Source organism: Lagenorhynchus albirostris, chromosome 12 (assembly GCF_949774975.1).
Source record: "Lagenorhynchus albirostris chromosome 12, mLagAlb1.1, whole genome shotgun sequence".
In the NCBI taxonomy this organism is placed as follows: domain Eukaryota; kingdom Metazoa; phylum Chordata; class Mammalia; order Artiodactyla; family Delphinidae; genus Lagenorhynchus; species Lagenorhynchus albirostris.
Genome location: NC_083106.1, coordinates 41441566 through 41468841, shown reverse-complemented (window position 1 = coordinate 41468841; position 27276 = coordinate 41441566). Strand labels below are relative to the sequence as shown.

The following is a 27276-nucleotide window of genomic DNA, read 5'->3' as shown; positions in this document are numbered from 1 at the left end:
CTAGTTTGAGTGTGGAGATCATTTCACAATGTGTGTGTGTGTGTGTGTGTATATCAAAACCAAGTTGCACATATTAAATGTATCTATCAATACAATTTCTATTTGTCAATTACACCCTAAATAAAGATGACAAAATGATATATGTCTAAAAAAAACCCCACATCACAAATTTCTAAACTATCACAGAATTGCATTATTTGAAATTTTAATAGAAATCTGAGTTTGTGCCTGATATTTTTTAAATAGCAAAAATACTAACAACAAAAAACCACTTCCAAATGCTTCTGCTTTTTTGTTTCTCAAACAGCTTTGAAAATGTATACCAAAATGTCAGTTACACAGTAGAGCTCATTTTGTGTAACAAGGTTACTTAACAGGAGTCCTAGAAGCACCTAAAGTTGTAGGAAAATCTTTGTGTAAGTACATATGGCGGTTTTTTCTGGATAAATGATCCATGTAACTTGCAGCTTCTCATGGGGGGTTCAAAATTCAATTAAGATTAAAGTGCGTGAAAGAACCGTCAACGTCAGATAACTTGTCACAGGCAACCCAAGCCTTATTTTTTATATCACAAATTAGGGGACGATTTATCCTAATTTGGCGGCTCCTACACAACTTTTAAGTGATAAAGGCATGAAATGGCTGTGCGTTACAAACAGCTCTCTTCACACACCCAACGCGGCAAACCCCCAATTTTCCTTGAAAGGGCCAGGGCCAGGCAAACGGATTAACACCCCTATTGCTCAAAGATCGACTGGCTTTGGCAGGACATGTCCTCCAGAGAGGGCTGCTGGGCGGTGACCAGGTCGCAATGAGGGGCAGGACCCCTCGGCGGGCACTTGCAGCCAAGGCATCACCAGCAGCCTCCTTCCGCCCCCAAACGCGCCCTAAAGTAGGGTGTGTGGACGCGTCTGCAGCAGATCCCGGTCCCCCTGGCGCACGCCGCGCCGCCGCCGCTGCAGCACGGTCGCAGCGACCTTCCCGCCCGGGGCTCCGTGAGCCCCGTTACCCACGTCGGCCACACACCCCACGAGAAAAAGGGAGGAGGACGCACAACAAAGCCTAACCCGAGGAGGCCCAAGCGAGCTGTAAGTTGGGGCGCCCGGGCTGCGGCCCGAGGAGGAGCGGCCCGGACACCGAGCCGCGCCGAGCCCGTGTGCCGCGATGCAGGGCGGACAGGGCCGGGGACGCGGGGCGCCAGAAGTCAGCCCGCGGGGCCGGGCGTCAGCAGCCGGGAAGAAGCGGGCTGGCGGGCCGGCGAGCGGCGTCGGGGGCGGGCGGCCAGGGGGAAACCAGGCCTGAGGAGGGAGGGGAGCGTTGGCGGGGTCCCGAGGCGCCGCGGTCGGCCGCGACCCCCACCCCAGCCGGGGGCCTGTCCCGTTACTTACCCGCCGGGAAGCTGCGGGCTCCGCCGGGGCTGTCCCGGCCGCCGGCCTCCGGGGCCAGGAAGCGCCCCCACATCGCAGGCGGGAGCGCCGAGTGGGCCGGGGGCGCCCGACTCCCCACGTCCGTCCTCCCTGCCTTCGCCTCCGGCGGCGGAAACTTGTCTGAAGCCTGGGCCGCTGCGGCACCGGCGGGGGGACCAGCGGGCGGGCTGGTTAACGGCCGATCAGCGACGGGCGGGGAGCGCAGGGGCCGGATTCGCCGCGGCGGCGGCTGCCATGGTCGAGCCGGCTCGGTTGAGGCCCGGGCCGGGGAAGCGGCGCCTCTGCGATGTCGGCGACTCGGTCCCCGGCTGCGCCCAGCCTCAGAGGCTCCAGGCGAAGTTGCAGCTGCGGCTTCTCTCCGCCCCGCCTCCGCTGGGGGAGCCCGAACCCAAGCCGGGGAGGGGCGGGGCCTGGTGGGGGCGGGGCATCGGGCGCTTACAAACGGCGTGCGCGGCGCCGGGCGGGGCTGCGGACGGGTACCAGTGGGTACCTTTATTCCCCTTTTCTCCGCAGGTGGCGAATAGTCGCTCGGACACACCAGCGGCATTCCCTCCTTCCCCATCCCCGCGCCCTGCGAGATGAGGAGAGGGAGGAAACTTGGCCCCGGGCCTCGTCTTTTGGTTCCCCTCCCCCCCCACCTTGGGTAATCCCTCAGGGCCTGCAGGGCATATCTCAGCAAAGGGCGTGGAAGACCTGCCCTCCCGTCACGACTGCTTGTGATGAAAGAGGTTTCCTCGGGAGAGGCTGAGGGACTCCCAGTCTCATTTGGGATTGGGATTAAAGTTGTCATCATGCATTTCATAAGCATCGTTTATAGATCACTGTGGAGGATAGAGAAGTAGTCATTTTCCTCAACTCGCAAATTCAATGCCTGGGTGTGGGGTGGGGGGAGAGAACAGGTACCAAAATATCTACGACACGGAGACCTGCGCAGAAAATAGCAGAAAAGCCCCAAGGTACTCAGTACCAGAAGGTTCAGGGAGGGGCTGTAAATTTTAATCTAGTAGCCCAATGTTTCAGATAAGCAATCAGAAAGGAGTGAAAATGGCACGAAAGTGTGTAATGGGAGTGTAACTGCCTTACACCCTAAACCTTCACGTTCCTCCGCTGCCTGGTCAGTTCCCACCCTTCACCTGAACCCATAGTACAGGAGCAGGTATCCTGAGAAGGAAAAAAGGGTGCAGCAATCTCTTTTTAAATCTTACTTCTCATGGGCAATATTTATAATCCTTCCAATATTTAGATCTAAAATAGTGCATTTAATAAATATTGGTCGGGCACTGTAGAAGGAGGCGAGCTCTGCGCATGGCCGATGAATCAGGTAAACCAGAAAGCAGGTCCCTAACCCTCAACAGTCTTTGAGTCCAGTGATGCTTTTTCCTGTTTTGGATGTTTGCTAACAAAGGCCTCATATTTGTATTTAAGCACCCTGTAATTGGGAAATACTGCTTAAAACTTTTAGAGGTTAAATTACATCTAGGTGTATAACCTATCACTTACCACAGCTGTTTTGTAATTTATCAGATTGCAGTTTTACATTTAGGGTCCCCTGGGTACAGTTCCACTTATTTCTCCAAATCATGAGCAATTGGCCAAGGGTCAACTGTTTCTAAGGATAGAAAGTGACAGAAACATGAAAAAAAAAATGTGACTGGTTCCTTTCTGTGATTTAAATGTACATTAGTTCATGTAATATGATGCATGCATAGTATAGGTTCAAAAAGAAACCTAAAAAAGTAAATTCTAAAATGAATTATCAGAAGCTATAGAACCAGATGAAAGTATCCTTTTTTTTCATGATTTATACTTACCATACTCTCATATTAGGTATAGCATTTATTAAATACCAAACTTTTTCTACACAGTTCCAAGAAATGTATGAACTATTGCAGATATATCTCAATCCTTTGTGAGTTTAATATGTACTATTGTTATTCCAAAACTCTGCCTACTTCCATTCAATTCTAAGCAGTGTTTTAAAAAAATCATTTACTCAGGTTTTCTACATGTTTTTGTCAAACTGAAGGGCATGCCACTATATACAGCAAAAAAGTATGTGTGAAGCTGACTATGTAAAATATTTCAATACTTATTGAAATAAGAGTAAAAGCAAAGAGAAAAACATGTTGCTATTTTGGAAGTTGGCACCAAAGATAAAAAGTTTTGTGTCCCTACTAATTAAACTTGAGAGGATAGAGATCTAATGCAATTAAAATAACTGAAATACTAAGAATATTATGTATATGAGGTAAACTATAACCATCCTTTTTTTATCATATGAATTCTGAATATATATACAGTTGATCCTTGAACAACACAGGGGTTAGGGGGTGCCGACCCTCTGTGTGATAGGCATTTTCGAGTATAATTTATAGTCACTCCAAATCCCTGGTTCTTCAGTATCCACGGTTTGACATCCGAGGATTCAACCAACCAGGGATCCTGTAGTACTGCAGTATTTACTATTGAAAAAAATCTGCATATAAGTCAACCCACACAGTTCAAACCCGACTGTTCAAGAGTCAACTGTATACTGAACTGAGATTTCCCTCCACATCCATGACACACCCAGTATCCATGGTTCTCAGAATGAGTAAAATCAGTCATAGCACAAGACTGAGAGACAGGACTACCTAACAATTACTAAGCCCAATTTTGTAAACCAGCTTGTTTTTGTTTCATTGTAACAGTAGGTAAAGACCATAAGGAGGATCTTACAAGCTAAGACATTTATTACAGAACTTCAATATTTTAGTAATTTTTCATAAGTAGAGACAATACAAGTAAGTAATAAAAACAGTGATTGTGTATGCTTGTGTGTGTGTAAATATGTGTGTGTGTATATATATATATATGTATATATATGCATAGTTGCATGCGGGGACAAGGACACTGGCAGCAGAAGTTCTGGGAAGTACTCCTTGGTGTGAGCCCTCCCACATTCCACCATTAGCCCCACCAAAGAGCATGTATGCTCCAGCGCTGGGTCGCCTCAGACCAAACAACCAACAAGGAGGGAACCCACCCATCAGCAGACAAGCGGATTAAAGTTTGACGGAGCTCTGCCCACCAGAGCAACACCCAGCTCTACCCAGCTCTACACCCAGCTTCCATCAGGAAGCGTCAACAAGCCAAGAGGTCACTGAAGAAATTGAAGAGGAAATTAAAAAATACTTAGAGACAAATGACAATGAAAATATGACAATCCAAAACCTATGGGATGCAGCAAAAGCAGTTCTAAGAGAAAAGTTTATAGCTAGCTATACAAGCCTACCTCAAGAAACAAGAAAAATCTCAAACAAACAATCTAACCATACACCTAAAGAAACTAGAGAAAGAAGAACAAACAAAACCCAAAGTTAGCAAAAGGAAAGAAATCATAAAGATCAGAGCATAAATAAATGGAATAGAAACAAAGAAAACAATAGCAAAGATCAATAAAACTAAAAGCTGGTTCTTTGAGAAGATAAACAAAATTGATAAACAATTAGCCAGACTCATCGAGAAAAAGAGGGAGAAGACTCAAATCAATAAAATTAGAAATGAAAAAGAAGTTACAACGAACACCACAGAACTACCAAACATCATAAGAGACTTCTACAAGCAACTCTATGACAATAAAATGGACAACCTGGAATAAATGGACAAATTCTTAGAAAGGTATAACCTTTCAAGACTGAACCAGGAAGAAATAGAAAATATGAACAGACCAATCACAAGCAATGAAATTGAAACTGTGATTAAAAATCTTCCAACAGGGCTTCCTGGTGGTGCAGTGGTTGAGAGTCCACCTGCCGATGCAGGAGACATGGGTTTGTGCCCCGGTCCGGGAAGATCCCACATGCTGTGGAGCCGCTAGGCCCGTGAGCCATTGCCACTGAGCCTGTGTGTCTGGAGCCTGTGCTCTGCAACGGGAGAGGCCATAGCAGTGAGAGGCCCGCGTACCGCAAAAAAAAAAAAAAAAAAAGACACATGAACACCAATGTTAGTTGCAGCACTATTTACAATAGCCAGGTCATGGATGCAACCTAAATGCCCATCGACAGACAAATGGATAAAGAAGACGTGGTGCATATACCCCATGGAATATTACTCAGCCATAAAAAGGAACAAAATTGGGTCATTTGTAGAGAGGTGGAGGGTGAGGATACCTCATCTCAAGTCCCTGATTCCTGGGAGATACAGAAGATGAATCCCACCTAGAGAGTGTCATAGAGAGTGAAGTAAGTCAGAAAGAGAAAAACAAATATCATATATTAATGCATATATGTGGAATCTAGAAAAGTGGCGCAGATGAACTGGTTTGCAAGGCAGAAATAGAGACACAGATGTAGAGAACAAACGTATGGACACCAAGCAGGGGAAGCAGGGGTGGGGGTGGGATGAACTGGGAGATTGGGATTGACATATATATACTAATATGTATAAAATAGATAATAATAAGAACCTACTGTATAAAAAATGAATAAAATAAAATTCAATTAAATAAATAATAAAATAAAATGTATTGTGCATAATATAGGGAACCTTAAGAGAGTTTAATATTTACAAAAATATAAAATATCAAAAGCAACAAAATGTAGAAAAATTAAGCCAACCAGTAACAATTGAAAGTGTTCCCAAAGAACAATTGCCACTTGATAGAAACAGATGTGTGGATGAAGTCTGAAAAATTTGAAGGAATAGATAATTCTGGTGTGTCAAGTGTGTAAGAAGGACTACAGTATATAACCTCTTTCAGATCACAAAAATGACAGGTTACCAAATTTATTATGGGTTGTCATAATCTCAAATAACCACTTATAATAATAAAAAAAGAAAACTAAGAAATTATTTCTCCTGACGACAAGTTTGAAAATCTTAATTGGATTCCTAGCAGATTCATTCAACTATACAAAGGTGAAAAGAAGAGATATAAGTTACTTAACCTGTCTGTGCCTCAATTTCCTCGTCTGTAATTTGTGGATTACAATAGTAATTACTTCATAGGATTTTTGTGGGCATTAAATGAGTTAATATTTGTAGCATGCTTAGAACAATGTGCACCCTGTATTGGTGACACAGACATACAATCTAGAAATGGAGTCCCATTATAACTCACCAAGGAAAAATAGCATTGATTGGTACATCTAAGTTAGTTATAGATGATGCTTTGTATCAGAATGGTATATCAGAATAGTGTAAAGTACTGATTGATATCATTTCCTGACCCTTTGGGGTTGCTAATTAGTCCAGGGATTATGGTGAAATGATACACTTATGAGAAATATTTACCAAATTCTTTGGGGCCAAGTCCATAGAAGCCTTCATTCTAGGCTGTGATTCCCTGAACTCCTCATATGGATGTCTGCTTAGCTACTGGGTTTCCTGTCTCTGCCCAATGCTACCAAAATAGAAGAAGGAAGATTAGGGAGAGGTGGCTGGGTGGTGTAGCCAGGCCAAAAGGGTGAGAAAACCTCATCTCAAGTCCCTGATTCCTGGGAGGTACAGAAAATGAATCCCACCTATAACTTTGGCTCCAGAGTTGGGTTGCAATGGCTAATGAAAAAGTAGGTAAGATATGGATCACTGAATAATGGAGCAGTCCTATGGGTGGGCAGTGAGGCTGTGAAGGATGAAATTAAACCAAAAGATAAAGTTTAGTCTTCCAGGGACCATCAATGTTTACTGGAGCTGCTGAGGACTGACATCTTTGTCAGTGGAACTTATTATGGTCGCCACCTGGTCATACTGAGCCTCAGAAAAGATTCAAGGTCATTTACAATGAAAGGGGACAGCAACCTTGACAAACTATAAGGAAACAAATTCTTCCCTACCTGTCTTCCTTTTCAAACACCAAATGGATGTGTGGAAGGAGGGAAGTGTGGAGTTCAAGAAAGCTGATCATGCCTTCACTAAAGACACACACACAGAGTTTCCTATCTAACCTGCACTAGTGGAGAAGAGGACTGTTTTAATAACAAAATGTACAGAATGTTATGAAATTGGATTGGGATGTACTCAGTGGAAAGAGGAGTTTTCAATAGGGTTCAGTTGGTAGCAGTTAGTGGGGAAAAAGCTGAGGGTATATACTCTCAATGGTTTGAGAATTTTCACTAAACTGATGAAATATTTTATGTAATCCTGAAAACAATCTGCCATCAACTGTTAATATTAGCTCCATTTTAAAGATTGAGGAGGGACTTCCCCAGTGGTACAGTGGATAAGAATCTGCCTGCCAATGCAGGGTACACAGGTTTGATCCCTGGTCCAGGAAGATCCCACATGCAGCGGAACAACTAAGCCCGTGTGCCACAACTACTGAGCCTGTGCTCTAGAGCCCGCAAGCCACAACTACTGAGCCCACACGCCACAACTACTGAAGCCTGTGCGCCTAGAGTCCGTACTCCACAACAAGAGAAGCCTCCGCAATGAGAAGCCCACGCACCACAGCAAAGAGTAGCCCCCACTTGCCGCAATTAGAGAAAGTCTGCGCGCAGCAACGAAGACCCAGCGCAGCCAAAAATAAATAAAATTAAATCTTTAGAAAAAAAAAAAAAAGGACTGGGGAAAAAAAGACCTAGAAGTTAAATAAGGCCACATAGGCAGGAAAGAGCTACAATTCAAATCTAATCTAAGGAGCTTTCCCTATCATGCTCTTTAACATGTTGCAAAAACAAATATTATAAGATTTTTCTTCCGGTGCCATGTGAGAAGGAAGTACCTAATTATAGGATTTCTGTGCAGTGTTTAGGCTTCAGCTAAGATTGGAAACCATGTGACATTAATCTGTAGTATTGTATGATTTTCTTTAGCTGCGGCCATCATTTTGAGTATAGGAATAAAGAAGGCAGATGGATAAACAGGATTTTGCATTGTGGGCATTTAGGGAAAAGGAGCAAAGAATTTAAGGATATTGGCTGGAGCATGGATGAAGTGATGGGGAACTGGGTCTGGCCTATCTGGAGAAAGCAGTGATGTCAAGAAAGGGTGAAATGTTGAGAGAAGGTTCAAGGAGTAAGGGAGTGGAAGTTTCACATGAAATCAAACAGCAGATATAATGAGAGTAAGGGAGCGAATGGTGGAAAGATAGGGCATTAGGGTGAATGGGTAGCATGTTGGAGTTTCAGATTTCAGAGGTGGGGCAGTGGAGGAATTCAATCTATGAGGTAGCATTGGAGTTGCTTCTCTCTGATTTCCCTTCAAGAAAGACCTTGATGTTATCCACAAGGACATTCAGTCCACACGCTGTTAGCACCTGAGGGATCTGCCTTAGCTTTGGAGGCCTCTCTTTTCTTGGAGAGCCCCAGCCAATGGCTGAGCACAGCAGAGATACTGGGGCCTGCTAGTCTTTCCAGTGCAGAACCCTTCTAATCATCAGTCTTTGTCCTCTAGCTCCCCATTGGATTGACTGAGACCTCATCTGATATGCACTGTGGTCTGAGCCTTTCCTTTCCAATCCTATTTCCTGCCCCTTTTATCTTTCACAAGTGTTAACCCTCCAATAAACGTCTTACACTCCTAACTCCATTTTAGCATCTGCTTCCCAGAGAACCCAACTGAAACAATACGTGAAGATAAAGATATAAAAGAGTTAGATTTTCATCTATGTATCTGTTTGTTGTAAATAGTAAAATGGGGGTTCTTAGAGCATGCTGAAAGTGTTTCTGAGGACTGTCAACAGAGGATGAGTTACCAGAAAGGCAGCACAGAGCAGCATGGACTGACACCAGACAATGGTATAGATAAATAAGCACCTTACATTTTGAACAGCAGAGGAAGGCAGGATTGAGAGAAACAACAGGTTTGAGTGGACTCAGAACGCCACTTGGGCACACATGAAACTCACGGGACAAAGTCCTCAATAGTCCTGCCTGGGGTGGTCCTGGCTGCTGCTGCCCCCGTTAGATAAGTTTGCCGCTATCCAAAGTGCTTCCAGAAGCAGACTACAAACTTGTGCAACTTGTCGAGTTCATTGAGGTCCACAGGATTTAATTAGCTAATTAAGAGTAATTAATTTGTTACAACTTCACTACTCAAATAATTTTAAAACATTAAGACAGTTTTCACAGTAGCTTTGTTACTTCTAGGTAGTAGGTAGTATTCAATTGAATAGCTCTGCTAACTTTGGTAAGTTTTCATTCCAAAGAATTTCCCCCGTATTGCTTACACAATAGAAGAATGTGTAAGGATCTCCGGAACTGTAAATAGAGCTAATATCACTAAAACAATCCCTAGAGTGATCTGGGCTGATTTAAAGAGTGGACATTTTAGCTAAAATTTCAATGGAATTTTAACAAGTATTATAATATATTCAGAAAATAAAAGACAAGTCTAGCTATAAATTCTGGATTTATGGGGGAACTAATTTCTTACCTTTGTTATTTTTTTCTGATTGTAAAAATAATACATACTAAAAAACTGAAAGAAGGTAGTATATAAATGTTCATTACTTACTCATTTATTAAATATCTGTTGAGTACCTAAGCAGAGCAGGAAAAAGTAGGGACAGGTATGAAAGTTTGGCTTACTTCACTATAACCCTTTATAGCTTTTGAATTTTCTGTTTTGTAAACATACATACATATCTATAAGGTGTGGGTTGTTTGGGGGTTTTAACCCAAATTATCACTCAGAAAAGATAGAGTCACGTTGTGCTCCAGTCCTTACAAGTCTCTAACATTATGGATCACTCTCTTACTTTATTTTGATCAACAACATACTGATTGGAAAAGTCATCTAGCTTGATGTAAATTCAATCTATAAAATCGGGAATCTGTATTTTTTTAAAAAAAGATAAATTTAAAACATAAAATGTACTACAATAATTACCACATTGTAGTGATTAAAAATACATATTAAATGTGAAAGTGGAAAAAAGGAACATATCTCGTGTTATTGTTAAGCAACAATATTGTGTTGACATTTAACCATTTCACTATCTCAAAATTTTAACATGTCAAGTTGTCCCAAACTTGGGACACATTTTTGAAAATGTGTCTTAAAAAAAATGGGGATCACCTTATATTTGGACATATCTAGACTAACTTAATTAAAATTAATTCACTAAAATTGGTCTATTTTTTCTCTACTTTGAGCCATAGTCAAGATATTTCTTAAACATTTCTAATTTCTTATAATGTTATATTTGGGTCATCTATTTTAACATACTACCTAAAACTGAATTCAGAAGGAATAACTTCTTATAGACTTTTCTTACAACCCAGTAAGACTTAAAAGTTTTTAAAAACCTAGAATAACCAATTTGTACTTTTATTATAGTGATTGAGACTTTTTGTTTTGTTTTGTTTTTTTGTTTTTTGCGGTACGCGGGCCTCTCACTGTTGTGGCCTCTCCCGTTGCGGAGCAATGGCTCCGGACGCGCATGCTCAGCGACCATGGCTCACGGGCGCAGCCGCTCCGCGGCATGTGGGATCTTCCCGGACCGGGGCACGAACCCGTGTCCCCTGCATCGGCAGGCAGACTCTCAATCACTGCGCCACCAGGGAAACCCAATTGAGACTTTTTAAAAATGTTCTCTGCACCTTTAATCACCAATTACTGAACTGCAAAATTGCAAATGAAAGCACAGAAAAGCCACCTGAACATCAAATATTCATTATCATAAGTACTCACAGAGAATCTGAGATGAATTAACAATGAACAAAGCATCTAAAATTAAATTCACACTCCTCATACATATATTATAAATGATGACAAAATAAATTACAAAAGATATATATATGATATACATAAATTTATATGACCTTTTCCTAATTGGGATATTATGTAAATATATTAAATAATTAGGTACTTTTTTATTCCATTACAGATAATCTAATGAAGTTATGAGCAAACTTTAGCCTTAGTAAAACTGGGCAAGTTATCTATACTGTGACCATCACTGAAAGGTAACTGTTTTCAACTGAGACCAAAAGATAGAGATAGCGGTAGGATTTATTTTCATTGTCTTAAAAAGGTGTATGATTTCAGCAGGAGGCACCTGTTGTGACACTAAGGAGGCAGGGGATGGATTGGGGGCATCTGACCAGCATTGGAGAGAACAGAGCCAAAGGCATTATCCAGAGAATTCTGCACAGCAGTTGCCTGAAGGCTGCTGCCTTCTTTGCTCACCCTTGAATGCCAGCCTGGTTCTGGCCCAGGCCCAAGAGCTAAGTTTCAGATCACGGCAGGCTTAGGACAACGGTGCAGACTGGAACATCTAATCCCACCCGGCTTACCCTAAAATGGCCCCTGAATTCACCCAGCTCCTGAGCCTGTTGCCTGAAGCTGTTTCTAAAAAATCGAAGCGTAGAAGAGCAATGCAACTTTTGCTCTGGGTTTGAGTTTGGGTTTTACCGTATCATTTTTTTAGAGGAATTTTCATCTTCCTCCATACCATCTCTTAGGACAGATTGCTTAACATTTCTTAGAGGAAATGAGACTCAGTTAGCAGATGAGTGTGCAGATCTCCGTGTTTCCAGGGCAGAGGTAGTTATCACCCTGTAAGTACCTACCAGCTACACAGGAAGCCGATACCAGGCACTGTAGTTTTTCTGTTGCATTTTCATCTAGGGGCTTATAATGCATTCCCTTAGAATGTTTTGGTATGTATGGGCATTCTCCGGCTAATACAGTCTCCAGTAAGAGGTGACCTTCCTCGGCTGCAAGGTGGCTTTCTGCTGAGGTGACGGCCGGCTCCTGGAGAAGTTCTGCTGAAGGAGACCTACAGTGACAGCCACAGTGAAGCACATGTGCCTTGATCCCTTTTCACATACTGGCAAAAAGCCAGACCCAGAGCATTGCTCCAGTGAGTAGCTGGGAGAATTGTCAGATTGCCAGATGAGGGGTAGACTGTCATTTATAAAGTGATGGTTTTTATAGACTCCCAGTAACCCACACTTCAGCCACTTACCTGAACCCTGTAGTTTCTGGGAGAAAAAAGAGCCAGATTATTCCCATATTGGAATAAAACCAAAACGAACACTGTATTTAGGTTGGCGGGATCTATATCTTTTCAAAATACTTTAGTATTTAGTTCAGTAAATAGCCTTTGTGTGATCGTGTCCATAACTCACACTTTTCCTGAGTCTTGAGATGCTCTCTGCTCCTCTAGTTGCCATTAAGGGTCCCTCAGTCTACCATGCCCTGGGGGGGGCTTTGTCATGTTGCCTGTAACTGCGTCATTAACTCCCTCCCCTCTTGGGTTATCTGAATCTGGTTTTCTTTCTTTTTTTCTTTTAATAAATTTATTTATTTTTTTAAAAAATTTTTGGGGCTGTGTTGGGTCTTCATTGCTGCACCCGGGCTTTCTGTCGTTGCAGTGAGGGGGAGCTACTCTTCGTTGAGGTGCTTGGGCTTCTCATTGCAGTGGCTTCTCTTGTTGCGGAGCATGGGCTCTAGGCACACAGGCTTCAGGTGCGCGGGCTTCAGTAGTTGCAGCATGTGGGCTCAGCAGTTGTGGCTCGTGGGCTCTAGAGCACAGGCTCAGTAGTTATGGCGCACGGGCTTAGGTGCTCCGCATCATGTGGGATCTTCCTGGCCAGGGATTGAACCTGTGTCCCCTGCATTGGCAGGAGGATTCTTAACTACTGCGCCACCAGGGAAGTCCCTGGTTTTCTTAAATATGATAAGAAGAATATCACTCAATGTGAGAGATCAGAATGTTCAAAGAAAAAAATGAGCGAAATATGAGAACTGAGAAAAATATGATTACCATAAAATGTCATCTTAAGAAATGTTCTTGTAGTTTAAGAGTTATATAAACAGAATTGATATTTATTAATGTGTTCTATTAATGCATGCCAGAGTAGATTATAATCTATACCCAGGGCACTTTTTACTATTCCTTGGGAAAAAAATAAAAAATAAGGTTTCATGAAATGTAGTTTACAAATACATTTTAATAAGACATTATTTTTCCTTTAAAATTAAATTTTTATAAGTCATAAATTTTAATCTTACTGCAGCTAACTGTTAAACACTCAGGATCATTATGGGGTTATTTTAGTTAGAAGGCTTAGGATTAATGCATTCATGGACTGAAATTTGGGCGCAGAAATTGCATAAGATCTTTACTTTGTCTTATTAAAAAAAAAAATCAGAGAAAAGTCATACCAAACTTAGAGATCTTAAATCTCTAACAATGTAAATATAATTATATTATATAACTGGTAACGTTTTTTGTTGCACTTAAACATATATCTAGTTTTATAGAAGCAATAAATATTTCTTATAGAATATTTAGAGAATATAGAAAAAGAAAACAATTATAAATGGAGAAAGAAACTGGGATCTAACTATAATGATTATCTTAAAGAACAGTGCTAAAACTACCTCATAGGCCATTAATATTATATCATGAAACGGCTTGTTAACTTTCAGGGGTGATGGTACTGCAGCACAGAAATGCACAATGTAAGGTGCCAGCTACCAGAGATGCAAGTACAGACACAGCCCTGTTCCCTGCTGGCCCTGGACCTTTCGAGCTCAGTTTCCTCATTTATCGAACGGGATCACTGCAGTACTACCTCATAAAGCTGTCATGAGGAGTAAACAGGATCATGTTTGATAAAGTGTTTCCAAAGTTGTAGGTGAGCTAATCTTTTTAAGAAGGACAAGGAGCAAGCAATCCAAAAGAGAAACTAGAGCAATAATGAAAGGTAGTGCTGAGTGCTGAACACTGTGCCAAGAATTTTGCCTAACTGTAGCATTTAATCTTCATGACAACATAAAGAATAGTAGGAATGATTATATCTCCATTTTCTAGATGAGTAAACCGTGACACAGAGAGGTCCAAAGAGACATGGAGAGTGAGAAGCAGAACAGGAATTCAAAGCCAGTTCTATCTGACTCTGGGACCTGAGTACTTTGCTATGAGCTATGCCATAGGAAAGAGTTTAACTTCATTAGTAATCAAAGATTTAACAGTTAAAAGATATAGAAATGGAAATGCAAAGGAATGATAAACATCCAATTCCAGTTGTCTCTGTAGAGGGGGGATAGGGAGTAAAATTGGGAAGGGGGTACACAAAGACTTCAACCATATATGTAATATTTTATTTTTATAAAACTAGTGAAAATATGAAAATGTGTTAAATTTGATAAACCAGGGCTATGGATTAATATTTTTCTCCATACTTTTCTGTATGTTTTAAATAATTCGTAGTAAAAAATTAAAAGTGAACTAACATCATTTTATTTTGTTTATATGAAGATTATATAATTAAGAAAATAATTCTGGGGAAAATCTGGAGAAACGGATATTCTCATATGTTTCTGGTGATATAAATAGGTCCAACTCTGGAAACCAATTTGGCAATATGTTTCTAAAACCATAAAAATCATCATACTCTTTGTTTCAGTAATCTTCCTTTGGGATGCTATCCTAAGAAAAAAATATGAAAATACACATGCACGTACACCATGAATACACACACTGAAAAAACTACATGCATAAATATGTCAACTGCAGTATCATTTATAATAGTAGACTGTAATTAACAATCTAAAATTTTAACAATAGTCAACATTATGCAGGCTTTAAAGTAATATTTATGAAGACTTATAGCAATTAGCATAATTGTGGTGATGTAACATTAGTTGAAAAAAGTCAAAATATGAAATTGCATCACCACTGGAATTAAATCAGTGAAAAAAATAAGCATAGAAAAAAGTTTAGGAAAAAACACCCTAAAATGATGAGTACAGAATTAGTGTTAAGATGATGAGATTATGAATATTTTTCTTTCCTCTCTCTTCCAAATTTTTGATAATATTGGTCTCTGACATATTGTTTTTGTAATGCAAAATTGTTACGTAGTAAAAACCTAGCTTTGGAAATAATGAGATATATTTGAAAATGAACTAAAATTCAAGGGAGAGAATGAGGAGTTCTAAGGAAGGTGGTAGACCATCCACAATCAATGCAGTAGTTCGGAGGAAGGGGCGCTCATCAGGCTGGGGTCTTTAGGAATGCTTCCTGAAGGAGGGGCTGTCTGGGGGTTCGATAATGGTAGAGCAGGGTAAGAGCTGAGAACTAGGAAAGGGGCTAAGGGCTGTGCAAGCTTCGAAAGTAGAAAGATGTGAGATAATCGTAGGAAACAGCACTTCTTGTCATGGAATATTTTATTTTCAGTTTTTATCTGCAGTGTTTTTTTTTGGAAAATATGATGACTTTAAAGTTGTCATGGTTGAATTAATTCCACAAAACAACTGGTTATAGAATCACAGCAACATAATTATGAGCTGTGCTTCTGGCTTCAAATCTTTCATCTAAAAATAATCACAATGACTACATCTTGGGAAAATAAAGCCGTTACCTACTCTTGGGTTCCAACTATCTTGGTAGTCATTTACTGGAAAATGGATCATAGGTAAAATAACTCCATGTTTTTAAAACCCTGCTTGTCACTCTTACCCCAGCTGAGTTGATTAATGAAATAAGTTTTAAACTTTCATTGTATAAGCATTCTCTAACATGAACATGACAGAGGAAAAAATCTTTTCTAATCACACAAGCCTGCCTATGCTCCCGGAGGGGCACAGCCCTGGCCCTCCTGAAGGCTCAGGGAGTGTATTTTCTGGTGCAGAAAGACAGAGGCCAGGGGTAGAGGAGTGGGGGGCAGGAGGAGGGATGTTAGGTAAAATGAATGAACCTGTATATGCTCCACTGCCCTCAACATATACCAGCTGCTCTTTGCCCAGCTTCCTTGGGTTTGATAAATAGTCACTGAATAATATATGAATTAACAGGCTGAATGGATGATAGTTATCATTTATAGAATGATTACTTTGTGCTAGGAGTTTACATTCATTAACATTAATTGTCATAAGAATCCTGGTGAGTGTGTAGCACAAATGCCAGGGTACTTCGTTTCTTTAACTGACTCTTGGGTTTTTTTGGTTTTTTTTTTTTTCATTTTTTAAATCTTTTAAGATCAGTGTAAAATAAAAGTACTTGATTGCTCTCTCACACTGGTGAGAAATCTTCTGGTTTTCCCCACTTTTCCAGGTTTCTTTTCCTGACCTCACATTCTATTTTCCTACCCAGGCCAAATTTCTTCATCTCACCTCTACATCCCTCTTGTGTTTTCATTCCCTTCTACTGCACTGCCTTCCCCAATACCACAAACACATCATCCCAATTTCTTCACTTCCCAAAGTATCACCCACACATGATTCCTTGTGCGACAAACATCTATTTATATTCTGGTGAAAAGGTAAGGAATGGTCCACTGCGGTGCCAAGTAACAAGTCAACATTGACTATTAAGACTCTCGCCCCGGGGCTTCCCTGGTGGCGCAGTGGTTGAGAGTCCGCCTGCCGATGCAGGGAACATGGGTTCATGCCCCGGTCCGGGAAGATCCCACATGCCGCGGAGCGGCTGGGCCCGTGAGCCATGGCCGCTGAGCCTGCGCGTCCGGAGCCTGTGCTCCGCAACGGGAGAGGCCACAACAGTGAGAGGCCCGCGTACCACAAAAAAAAAAAAAAAAAAAAGACTCTCGCCCCAAATAGAGCCCCAGGTTTTTGGCTCTGTTGCTGGACTTTTCTCCTTCCTGGGGTTGGTGCTTTCATCTCAAATTCTGGAATGCTCAAAATTCTTACTTTATCAGGCAAAGCAATTTAGTTCTCTGCCTGGGGCTTCCACCTTCATGTACAAAGTAGGCTCATCAAGGTGTTTTCCTAAATGTAGAGTCTTAGGAATCTGAAGGCTGTGGTCTGCTGTAGTTTTAAATAGCATTTTCCCCCCACCCCTATGTTATTATTCACATTTTACACAAGATGAAACAAGTTTAGTGAGATTAAATGATGACACAAGAAAAATGGCCAGAGTATGAATTAAAAGCCTGTCTTGACTAACTCAAAGCTTATGCTCCTTCCACTGAACCACGATGAATATATGAAAGTCAGTACTTACTGAACGTTTACAACATGCCTGGCTCTGTTCCAAGAGCTTTAGGTGCATCAACTCATTAAATCCTCACATTAACTAATATCCATGTCATAGATACAGAGATAGTAAGTAACTTGCCCAAAGTCACATAGCAAACAAAGGCCAGGATTAGAACCCAGGTAGTCTCTCTGGTTCCCTCATCAGCTGCCAGCCTCATGCTCTAGCTCCTTGCGGTTCTTTCAGTGGCTGGAAATGGGGGCAGATACTGGATGACAGTTCAATCTGCACCCTGAAAATGGCATCAGTGTGGTTTAGAAACTCAAGTTTTCTGGGAAATTCCCTGGCAGTCCAGTGGTTAGGACTCCACGCTTTCACTGCCAAGGGTGCAGGTTCGATCCCTGGTTGGGGAACTAAGATCCCATAAGCCATGGGGTGCGGCCAAAAAAAAAAAAAAGAAAGAGACTCAAGTTTTCTGAAGCTGTGACAATGCAGGGGCATTGTTGGGGTCTGAAGGTACAAACTAGATTTGCTCAGTGACAAACTGAGTTATAAACTTTATAATTGCTGCTTTTGAAAATAATAAAGTAATTCAGTCTTTTCTTGCTTAACGAGTTGCCACAAATTCACTTAATTCATTTAGTCAGTCATTCAAGATTTATCGAGTGTCCTTAGTACCTCAGGCCCTGTTAGGCGCTGAGGAAACAAAAACATATCCTGCAGTAGCTCAGAATCTTATGGGGAACTTGTAGTCTAGAGCATGCTGTAATATGACTCATTCATCAAATAGTTACACATTTGATGATGTTTGAATCTATAGAGAGTCGTATTTCAGATCAATGTATAAACGAAATGTCTAAGAATTACCCCTTGGAGGAAAGAGAAATGACTCTATCTCCAATGGTAGCAAACCCTCAATCGTAGGAAATGCACAAGGCAGAGCCTGGCTCAGGTGTGTTCAAACATACGATGACCTGAAAAGTTCTCATCCTGGAGTCTACGATGCATATTTTGAATGTTAGGAGGACAGTCATGTCAGGAGTATGGAGATCTACATGGAGACATAAAAAAGGCAAGTTAAAGGGTAAGGTTTCTTCCAACACTGATCTATGGGGAATGGTGCTGAGATTCTAGATTTCCCTGCCCACTTCTTTAGAGAAAAAAAAAAATATATTAGCATGAAGAAGGGCATTAAGCTAGGTCAACCACTGCTTGACAGAACTATTCCTCAAGAATAGAGAACTTGTGGTGAATTCCATAGCAGTTCAGTGGTTAGGACTCAGCTCTTTCACTGCCGAGGGCCCGGGGTTCAATCCCTGGTCAGGGAACTAAAATCCCACAAGTCACACAGCCCAGCCAAAAAAATTAGAGAACTTGATTTGATTTATTTTATGCTCAAAGTTCTGATCTAAGGTTTGATTTCCTGAATGGACATGACCATCAGGGCTAGATGTCTCATGGAGATGACCACTAGCAATTCTCTGGGAAGGAACATCTCTCACTTTAATAAGTGGGCATCTTCATTTAGAGTTAGATCTTAAATGTGAACTAAATCAGTGGTTTTCAAGGTGTACTCCTAGGGCCTCAATGGCAAACAGTGAAAGTTTTAAACTGCATGTGAAAATTGTGTGTTGTTTTGTGTCTGGTTTATACATTGGAGTTTTGCAATTAGATCTCATTTAGGAAAAGAAAAGAGCCCCACTGCAAAAAGTGAACACCTTTGAGATTTTGGTCCATTTCTCTATTCATAAGGAACTGAGGCCCAGAGATTAAATGATTCACTGAAAAGGCCATGGTAAATCTTAAAACTAAGTCACCACTCTCAACCCAGTCCACTGTGCAGACCTTCTGCTTTCTGTCCACAAGCCACTGCTGAGTCTGGGGAGCATGGCAGCCACCCAGGCCAATGTAACTCTGGATGAACTATGCATTCCTAGTACTGCAACAGCTAAGAATTAGGTTCTAAATGGGAAGATTCTACTCAAATACCGACTGGCCAGCTACCATTTATTGTTTATATAATTAGGTGCTACATAATCTAATTTGAACCTCACAGTATCTGTTGAGTTGGGTAGAGCAAGTATCTCCCCAGCCCCCATCCTTAATTTTGCAAAAGGTAAAAGATATATCAATATCTCAAAGATACTGATTTCCTCAAGGAAACATATAGTAGATTGAAAAACAACAAAAAAAAAGGTCCTAAACTCCAGTCTTCTTTTAGAAAGACAAGGCTCAGTTCATTTTCTTATGTCCTGATTAATCCAACTAGTAAGAATATGCAGTGCCTGTGTAGAGGGAGACCAATGATGTCATTAAATAGGACAGCTTCCAAAACTGACAGGCATAAAAATGGAGAACAAAGTTTAGATGCCAAACTATGAGCCATGGACATCTGCCAATCTTTATAATTATTACAGGGAGACCCACATACTTCCATGAAGTATGCTTATATCTGTACCCTGAATAAGTTGGCTTGCATTGATATGTATGCCTATTCTTCAAATGAATGTAGATGCTCTTTTGTTCAATAAAGTATGATTTTAATTAAAAGCATTACTGAATTCATAACAATGTGCTTTGTCCTAATGTGCCGTCTCAATCAAATTCTACTAAAACTACAATTTTACTGTTATGTGGGGCTCTGTGAAATTTTTTCATCTTAAAAATGGGATCCTACTTGAAAACTTGGGGACCATCTGTTTGAGGGTAAAATAAAGGGAACAGAACAATATTAGGATAGGAAATATTTTAAAACATATTTTGTATCTTTTCCTAGGCCCCTTTGTTAATGTTGTATAGCTAAATTATCACTCTGTTTTTTACGTTGAATGGCTGCTTCTTATCTGGCTTTGTTTCTTATGTGTGGTCAGATCACTGATTCTCAGAAAAACTACTCTCTAGCCTAGCCCTACATTCCTCCAAGATAATATCATCTACAGGGGTCAAGTTTCTTGCTAGAAGTGTCGATTCACAGAAGTAAGCAAACCAGAAGTACAACCATGAAATGTTAAAGAAACTTTCAAACTTGGACAGGACATTAATAACAAATACTATATTAACTATTAAGTATCTCTTAAAAAAGAAAAAGTAATATCCAGTCACACTGACCAACAAAATTGGCACAGTAAACAGAACACAGAAAGGGCTGTAAGCAACGCATGTAGGAACACTGAGGTAATGGATAGGCTCCACGTCTGCTGAGGACTCGGGAGGAACAGCTGTTCCCTTCTCTCAAAACAAACCCGACTCCAGTGCATTTCAGTGTGCTTACCAGCTCAGATCTGCTTTTGAGGAGTAAGCCAAGCACATAGCCACTGGTGATTTACCTTAGGGAGGACATTAGGGAAACTTAAAAAACAAAAGTCAGCTTGAACATGACCTGTTTTATAGCTTTCCAACATCGCTGGCAATCTTCCATTCAGTCCACCTCCCCTCCCCCTTGCCCTTACTTACATTTGATTCTTTGTCAGATAAAACATGGAGACAATGGAAAGCAACTGGGAAAGAAACTAAACATTTCCTTCTGGAAACATTACCTATTTTTAAATAACAACTCAGCCTCTGTAAATATTTTCATTAGAAAAACCCTATGAGAACCCAATTTTTTACAGTCAGAACCTAGAATTTAAGGTCTCCCTTCAGTGTACTATCAAAACTCTTTACATCTGCAGCCAATCTAGGCTTTTATCTCTGGAGATTGAAGTTTAGGTCCTTAATCCTAGATTTATCTCATGAACTAAACTCATTTAATTCCACATAGAGCTGGGGTTTGGAAGTGGAATGTAGAGAGGAAAGTCAGCGGTACAACATTTAGTTTCACATAGCAGAGCTTTGAACTGACTTATAGGCAAGTCTTCTAGTCTCTCTGTGCCCCAGATAATTCATATTTAAAACAAAAAGGATCATACTAGACAATCTTTAAATTTCCTTACTAATCCAATGTTGTAGGATCCTTAGAGGTCTGAAATGGGAAGTGAAATGTGAAGGGGTGTAGCAAACAGAATTATGGTGATGGCAATTGGATTGTCCCTCCCTGATGTGGAATTACATGGCATCTGTCAAGTGGCTCTGCAGCACCTCCCACTAGAGTAGGCAGAATATATTTCCCCACTGACCCTATTGGGCTTGACCATGTGACTTGCTTTGGCCAACTGAAGTTAGCACATGGGATGCAAGCAGAGGCTTTACATATGCCTGTCTTTGGCTTTAGCACTTCTTTGCTTCTGTAATCTACTGGCTAGCCACTGACTCAAGAACGAGGAGATGTGGAGCTGACCAAACCTTGAGCAAGAAAAACAGGAGAATGGGATTGACATATATACACTAATATGTATAAAATGGGTAACCAATAAGAACCTGCTGTATAAAAGAATAAATAAAATAAAATTCAAAAAAAAAGGAAAAATGTGAAAGTGAAACATTAAAAAAACAAACCAAAAAAACACCCCAAGCATCTGTTTTAAGCCTCTAAAATTTGTGGCTGGTTGTTATGCAGCACTACTGCAGCAGAAATCTGACTAATACCACAGACCTCTTGCTCTTTTGACTTTTCTGGTGTATTTTATCCAACAATATGCCCACTGATCTGAAAATTTCTTCAAGGCTATTGAGCTGCATTAGAGGCGTGGTGCCATTTCAACTTGACCATGGAAATGTTCTCCTCATTAGGACAACCAGCAGGGTTACTGTCAGCACTAAAAACACTGCACAGCTTAAATTTAGTCTACTGAACTTTCTGTTTAAAGAACTCTGTGTTCCTAGCCTATATTGAGAAATGACTTCTACAAAAGGGTGCTGTGTTGACTGTAAGGATGGTGATCATTGTAACTTACAGTGTCGTCTTTGTGACAACCTTATGGAGAAATTTCTTTCTGGTTTCAGTAACTGGAGAAACTGTATTTATCCCAAGCAATTTGTTTGAATCTATGGACACCAGTTCTGCAACTGGTTATGAGCCCTCTTGATACTGCTTGCAAAAGTCAGAACCAAATATGTAGCTTTCCACAAGCAAGTACATGTAGGTGACCTTGCAGCATACATTTTGTGTACTAACCTCTCTCCTGGTTTTACCTTTTTTTCCTACACCCATTTTCTCTCTCTTTGTTTTCCTTATAACTTACTATTGTTATTACATTAGATATTGTTATATTGTATATGTTTATGTCAACTACCTTAAATCCTTTTCGGAACTGAATTGAGAATATATATATATTTTAAACTACTATTAATAATAAAAGTACTAATTTCAATTAATACAATGGAGATAAAAGTATAATTACACCACTGATCTGTCAACTCTTTCACTGTTAAAACTTACTGAGACTATGGTATTTCTCTAAACTATCTCTAGGAAGGTATTGTTTAAAAAGTACTGATATCCATTTGTACCATTTCAAATCCACCACCAAAATAAATGTAAGGATGAAAAACTATCTTCAGGGGCTTCCCTGGTGGCGCAGTGGTTGGGAATCCGCCTGCCAATGCAGGGGGCATGGGTTCAAGCCCTGGTCCTGGAAGATCCCACATGCCATGGAGCAACTAAGCCCGTGCGCCACAACTACTGAGCCTGCGCTCTAGAGCCCGCGAGCCACAACTACTGAGCCCATGCCACAATTACTGAAGCCTGTGTGCCTAGAGCCCATGCTCCACAACAAGAGAAGCCACCACAATGAGAGGCCCACACACCGCAACGAAGAGTAGCCCCTGCTCACCGCAACTAGAGAAAGCCCACGCGCAGCAACGAAGACCCAACGCAGCCAAAAATAAATTTTAAAAAAAAACAACTATCTTCAAGCTGTTAGAGAAGTTTTTTATTTACTAAGAAATTGACATATTATTCTATTAATTATTCAAGTGAATTTTTAAATATTTGTTGAGCACCTACTGTGTACATATGTGATGCTAAGTGCCATTGGCAATATAAAGATGAATAAGGTACTTCAAAATCTTTCAGAAGCTCCTATGTGTGTTAGGCGCTTATACATTACAAGGATTTGGTTACCTCAGGTGTAACTGGGGTTCACTCTAAGAATGAAGAAAGGTGAGGCAATGTGGAAATTCTCAGGACCTCCGGCAGAAGCACAATCTGATCTCTAATTGTAGTTTATTGCTCTAAAACATCAAGAAATAAATCAGTCACCAAGGTCAGGGGGCTGGTGACTAGGGCAGGACAAGTATAGGAAACACCAACAAAAAACAGAAAATAACCATTCAGGTTGATGAGAGTAGGAAGCTGAACTAATGTGGGTCGGTAGATGGAAGCCAAGAATAATCAGTAATGAGCAGAGCCAAATCAGAAGCTGAAAGAAGGGCTCTGATGCAAGACACTGATCTAAGTGTACATGTTTTAACTACTATTGAATATCCAAAGGGGTATAAAAAGGGGGGAAATATGAATTGGCACTTGCTATAAACCTTAAGGGCTCGCTATTAAAGTGTTCTGTGTCTAGAGGTAAATGTGAGATATAGGGCAGTTAGGGAGGGACAAATACCAATCCTACCAACATCTATAGGAAGAACACTAAATGCTAGAGTCCACAAAGAGCAATATCCCAGGACATCCCAGCTTACCCTTCATATACTGAGGTGAGCCATAAGAAAACAAGAATTCTGTGACACAGTGGTTGTCTCTGACCCTGCCCCCTCTTGCTGTAACTCTTCCCTTACTCCAGCAGACATCTGGAATCCAACTTATTAAAGTAGAACTGTGAAAAATCTTAATTTTTCCCTTCTCCCATTGTCTGCACCTAATATTTGAATAGGACCCTCAAACAATTCTGAAACTTGTGAACTTCATCCATGGAGATAAACACAGTCATAAAAATGAACAAGCAGAAAGAACCATCTTCTAGATTAAAAGCATCAGTTTTAATCTATAAAAGGCAATTAACCAGAGGTGTAAACATAAATGACCTCATCCATGAACAGTTAATAATACAAATAAAACAAACAAAAAACTTTAGCAAACTCTAAAACCCAGGAAAAGATGCTGGGCTATCAACAAGATGCAAAAGAACATCACACCATATACACATTATATGCAAAATTTAGCACAAAATAAATCATAGACCTAATTGTAAAAGCTAAAAGTATAGGGACTTCCCTGGTGGCGCAGTGGTTAAGAATCCACCTGCCATTGCAGGGGACACGGGTTTGAGAGCCCTGGTCTGGGAAGATCCCACATGCCGCAGAGCAACTAAGCCCGTGTGCCACAACTACTGAAGCCTGCGTGCCTAGAGCCCGCGCTTCACCACTAGGAGTAGCCCCCACTCGCCGCAACTAGAGAAAGCCTGTGCACAGCAAAGAAGACCCAATGCAGCCAAAAGATAAATAAATTAAATTTTTTTAAAAAAGCTAAAGATATAAAATTCTTAAAACATGGGCGTAAATATTTGTGACCTTGAATTAGGCAATGGTTCTTAGATCTGATGCCAAAAGCACAAACAAAAAAGACAGAAACAGATAAATTGGACTTCATCAAAAGTAAAAACTTTGTGCTTCAAAAGAAACCTGGAGAAAGTGAAGGGACCACCCAGGGAATGTGAGAAAGTATTAGCAAACCATATAACTGGTAAGGAACTTGTATCCAGAACTCTTACAACTCAACAATAAAAAGACAAATAATTAATTTTTAAATCATCTGAATAGACATTTCTCCAGATAAGATAGACAAATGGTCAATAAGTATCTGAAAAGTTGCTCAACAATATTAGTTATTAGGAAAATGAAACCATGATGAGATACCACTTCACACACAGTTAGGATGGCTGTAATAAAAAAAGACAAACAGTAAAAAGTATTGGTGAGGGACTTCCCTGGTAGCGCAAGGGTTGAGAGTCCGCCTGCTGATGCAGGGGACACGGGTTCGTGCCCCGGTCCGGGAAGATCCCACATGCCGCGGAGTGGCTGGGCCCATGAGCCATGGCCGCTGAGCCTGCGCGTCCGGAGCCTGTGCTCCGCAACGGGAGAGGCCACAACAGTGAGAGGCCCGCCTACCGCAACAAAAAAAAAAAAAAAAAAAAGTATTGGTGAGGATGTGGAGTAAGTAGAATTCTCATACGTTGCTGGTTGGAGTGTAAAATGGTACAGCCATCTTGGAAAACAGTTTGCCAGTACCTCAAAAAGTTGAACATTGAGCTATCATATTACCCAGCAATTCTACTCCTAGAGAAATGAAATATACCCAAGAGAAATAAAAACGTATGTTTGCACAATACCCTAAACAGAAATGTTCAGACCAGCATTATTCATAATAGCCAAAAAATGGAAATAACACAAATGTCCATCACCTGATGAATGGATAAACAAAATTATACACACACACGGAAATATTATTCAGCAATAAAAAGAATGGAGTACTGATACATGCCACAGCATCGATGAACCTTGAGAACGTGCTAAGTGAAAAAAGTCAGACACAAAAGACCACATATTTTATGCTTCTATTTATGTAAAATGTCCCACTATAGACAAATCCATAAAAACAGCAGATCAGTGGTTGCCAGGGGCTGGGTGGCAGGTAGGGGAAATAGGAAGTGATTTTTAGTAAGTAAATAGGGTTTCTTTGGGGAATGATGAAAATGTTCTGAAATTAGACAGTGGGAAAGATTGCACAACTCTATGAATATCTTAAAGCCCACTAGACTGTACACTTTAAAAGAGTGAATTTTATGATATGTGAATTTTATCTCAATAAAGCTGTCACTTTAAAAAATATTACATATTTTAAATGGGAACTATTTGAAATTAGGAGCAATTGCTTTAGAAATAAGAATAGGACTGTAAAAGTAAAATAAAAAAAAAATTTTAAAAAGCAATGAAAGCAGCAAAGAGCAAGATAGGAAAATGCCAAAAATCAAATCAATGAATTTGAAGACGAACTCAAAAAACCTTCCAGAATCCAGGGGAAAAAGATATAGGAACAAATAAAACGAGAGAAGAGATGATATACTGAGAACAGATCTAGGATATCCACCTACCAGGAATGTGGTTTTAAGCAAACTGTTTAGCCTCTTTGGGCCTCAGGTTGTCATCTGATAGAAACAAAAGCTTGAACAAGATGACTTAAGCATATAATATGGGCCAGAGCAGTGGTAGGAAGTAAAGAGAGAAAGCTAGGCTGGGAAAGATAATGAAGTCCTGATCTTACAGAACTAAAATATTGGGGGTGGGGTGAGGAGGGGGCAGGGAAGTGCACACAGTCCTGCCACTGTCCGTAGTGCTGAACCATTACTGTTTGTCTGAATGCCGATTGGAGGAGTTAGGAATTGCTTTGGTAAGCAACATGGAGAGCTCACCATTTTAGAACTGAACAGTGATACTCTGAGCTAATGTACATTTACGTTTTTAATTACCACATGTGTGCTAATGGTCACCAAACCCATGTGTCTAGCACTGACCTCTCTCCATCTCTCAATGCATATTTTCAATTATACATACCTTGGAGACATTGCAGGTTCAGTTTCAGGCCACAACCATAAAGCAAATACCACGATAAAGCAAGTCACATGAATTTTTTGGTTTTCCAGTGCATATGAAAGTTATGTTTTTACTATACTGTAGTCTATTAAGTGTGCAATAGCATTATGTCTAAAAATACAATGTACATACCTTCATTTAAAAATACTTAATTGCAGGATTCTCTGGTGACGCAGTGGTTAAGAATCTGCCTGCCAATGCAGGGGACATGGGTTCGAGCCCTGGTCCGGGAATATCCCACATGCCGTGGGGCAACTAAGCCCGTGCGCTACAACTACTGAGCCTGCACTCTAGAGCCCGCGAGCCACAACTACTGAGCTCACACGCCTAGAGACCATGCTCCGCAACAAGAGAAGCCACCGCAATGAGAAGTCTGGGCACCGCAGTGAAGAGTAGCCGTCGTTCACCACAACTATAGAAAGCACGCGCACAGCAACGAAGACACAATGCAGCCAAAAACAAACAAATAAATAAATATAAATAAAGCTTATTAAAAAAATA

General features: G+C 40.7%; 1 protein-coding gene and 1 long non-coding RNA gene across 2 annotated transcripts in view; one reads left to right on the top strand and one right to left on the bottom strand.

Moving 5' to 3' along the window:
- The window catches only part of CEP85L (centrosomal protein 85 like), a 155243-nt gene extending 153767 nt beyond the window's left edge, over positions 1-1476 (bottom strand). Inside the window, exon 1 of the mRNA XM_060167295.1 lies at positions 1389-1476. Within this exon, the coding sequence (XP_060023278.1) occupies positions 1389-1461 (73 nt within the window). The 5' untranslated portion in view covers positions 1462-1476. The remainder of the gene's footprint in view (positions 1-1388) is intronic.
- On the top strand, positions 828-27276 carry LOC132530253 (uncharacterized). Its single transcript, XR_009543744.1, has 2 exons — positions 828-1088; positions 26934-27276. It is a non-coding gene; the product is annotated as an uncharacterized LOC132530253 (long non-coding RNA).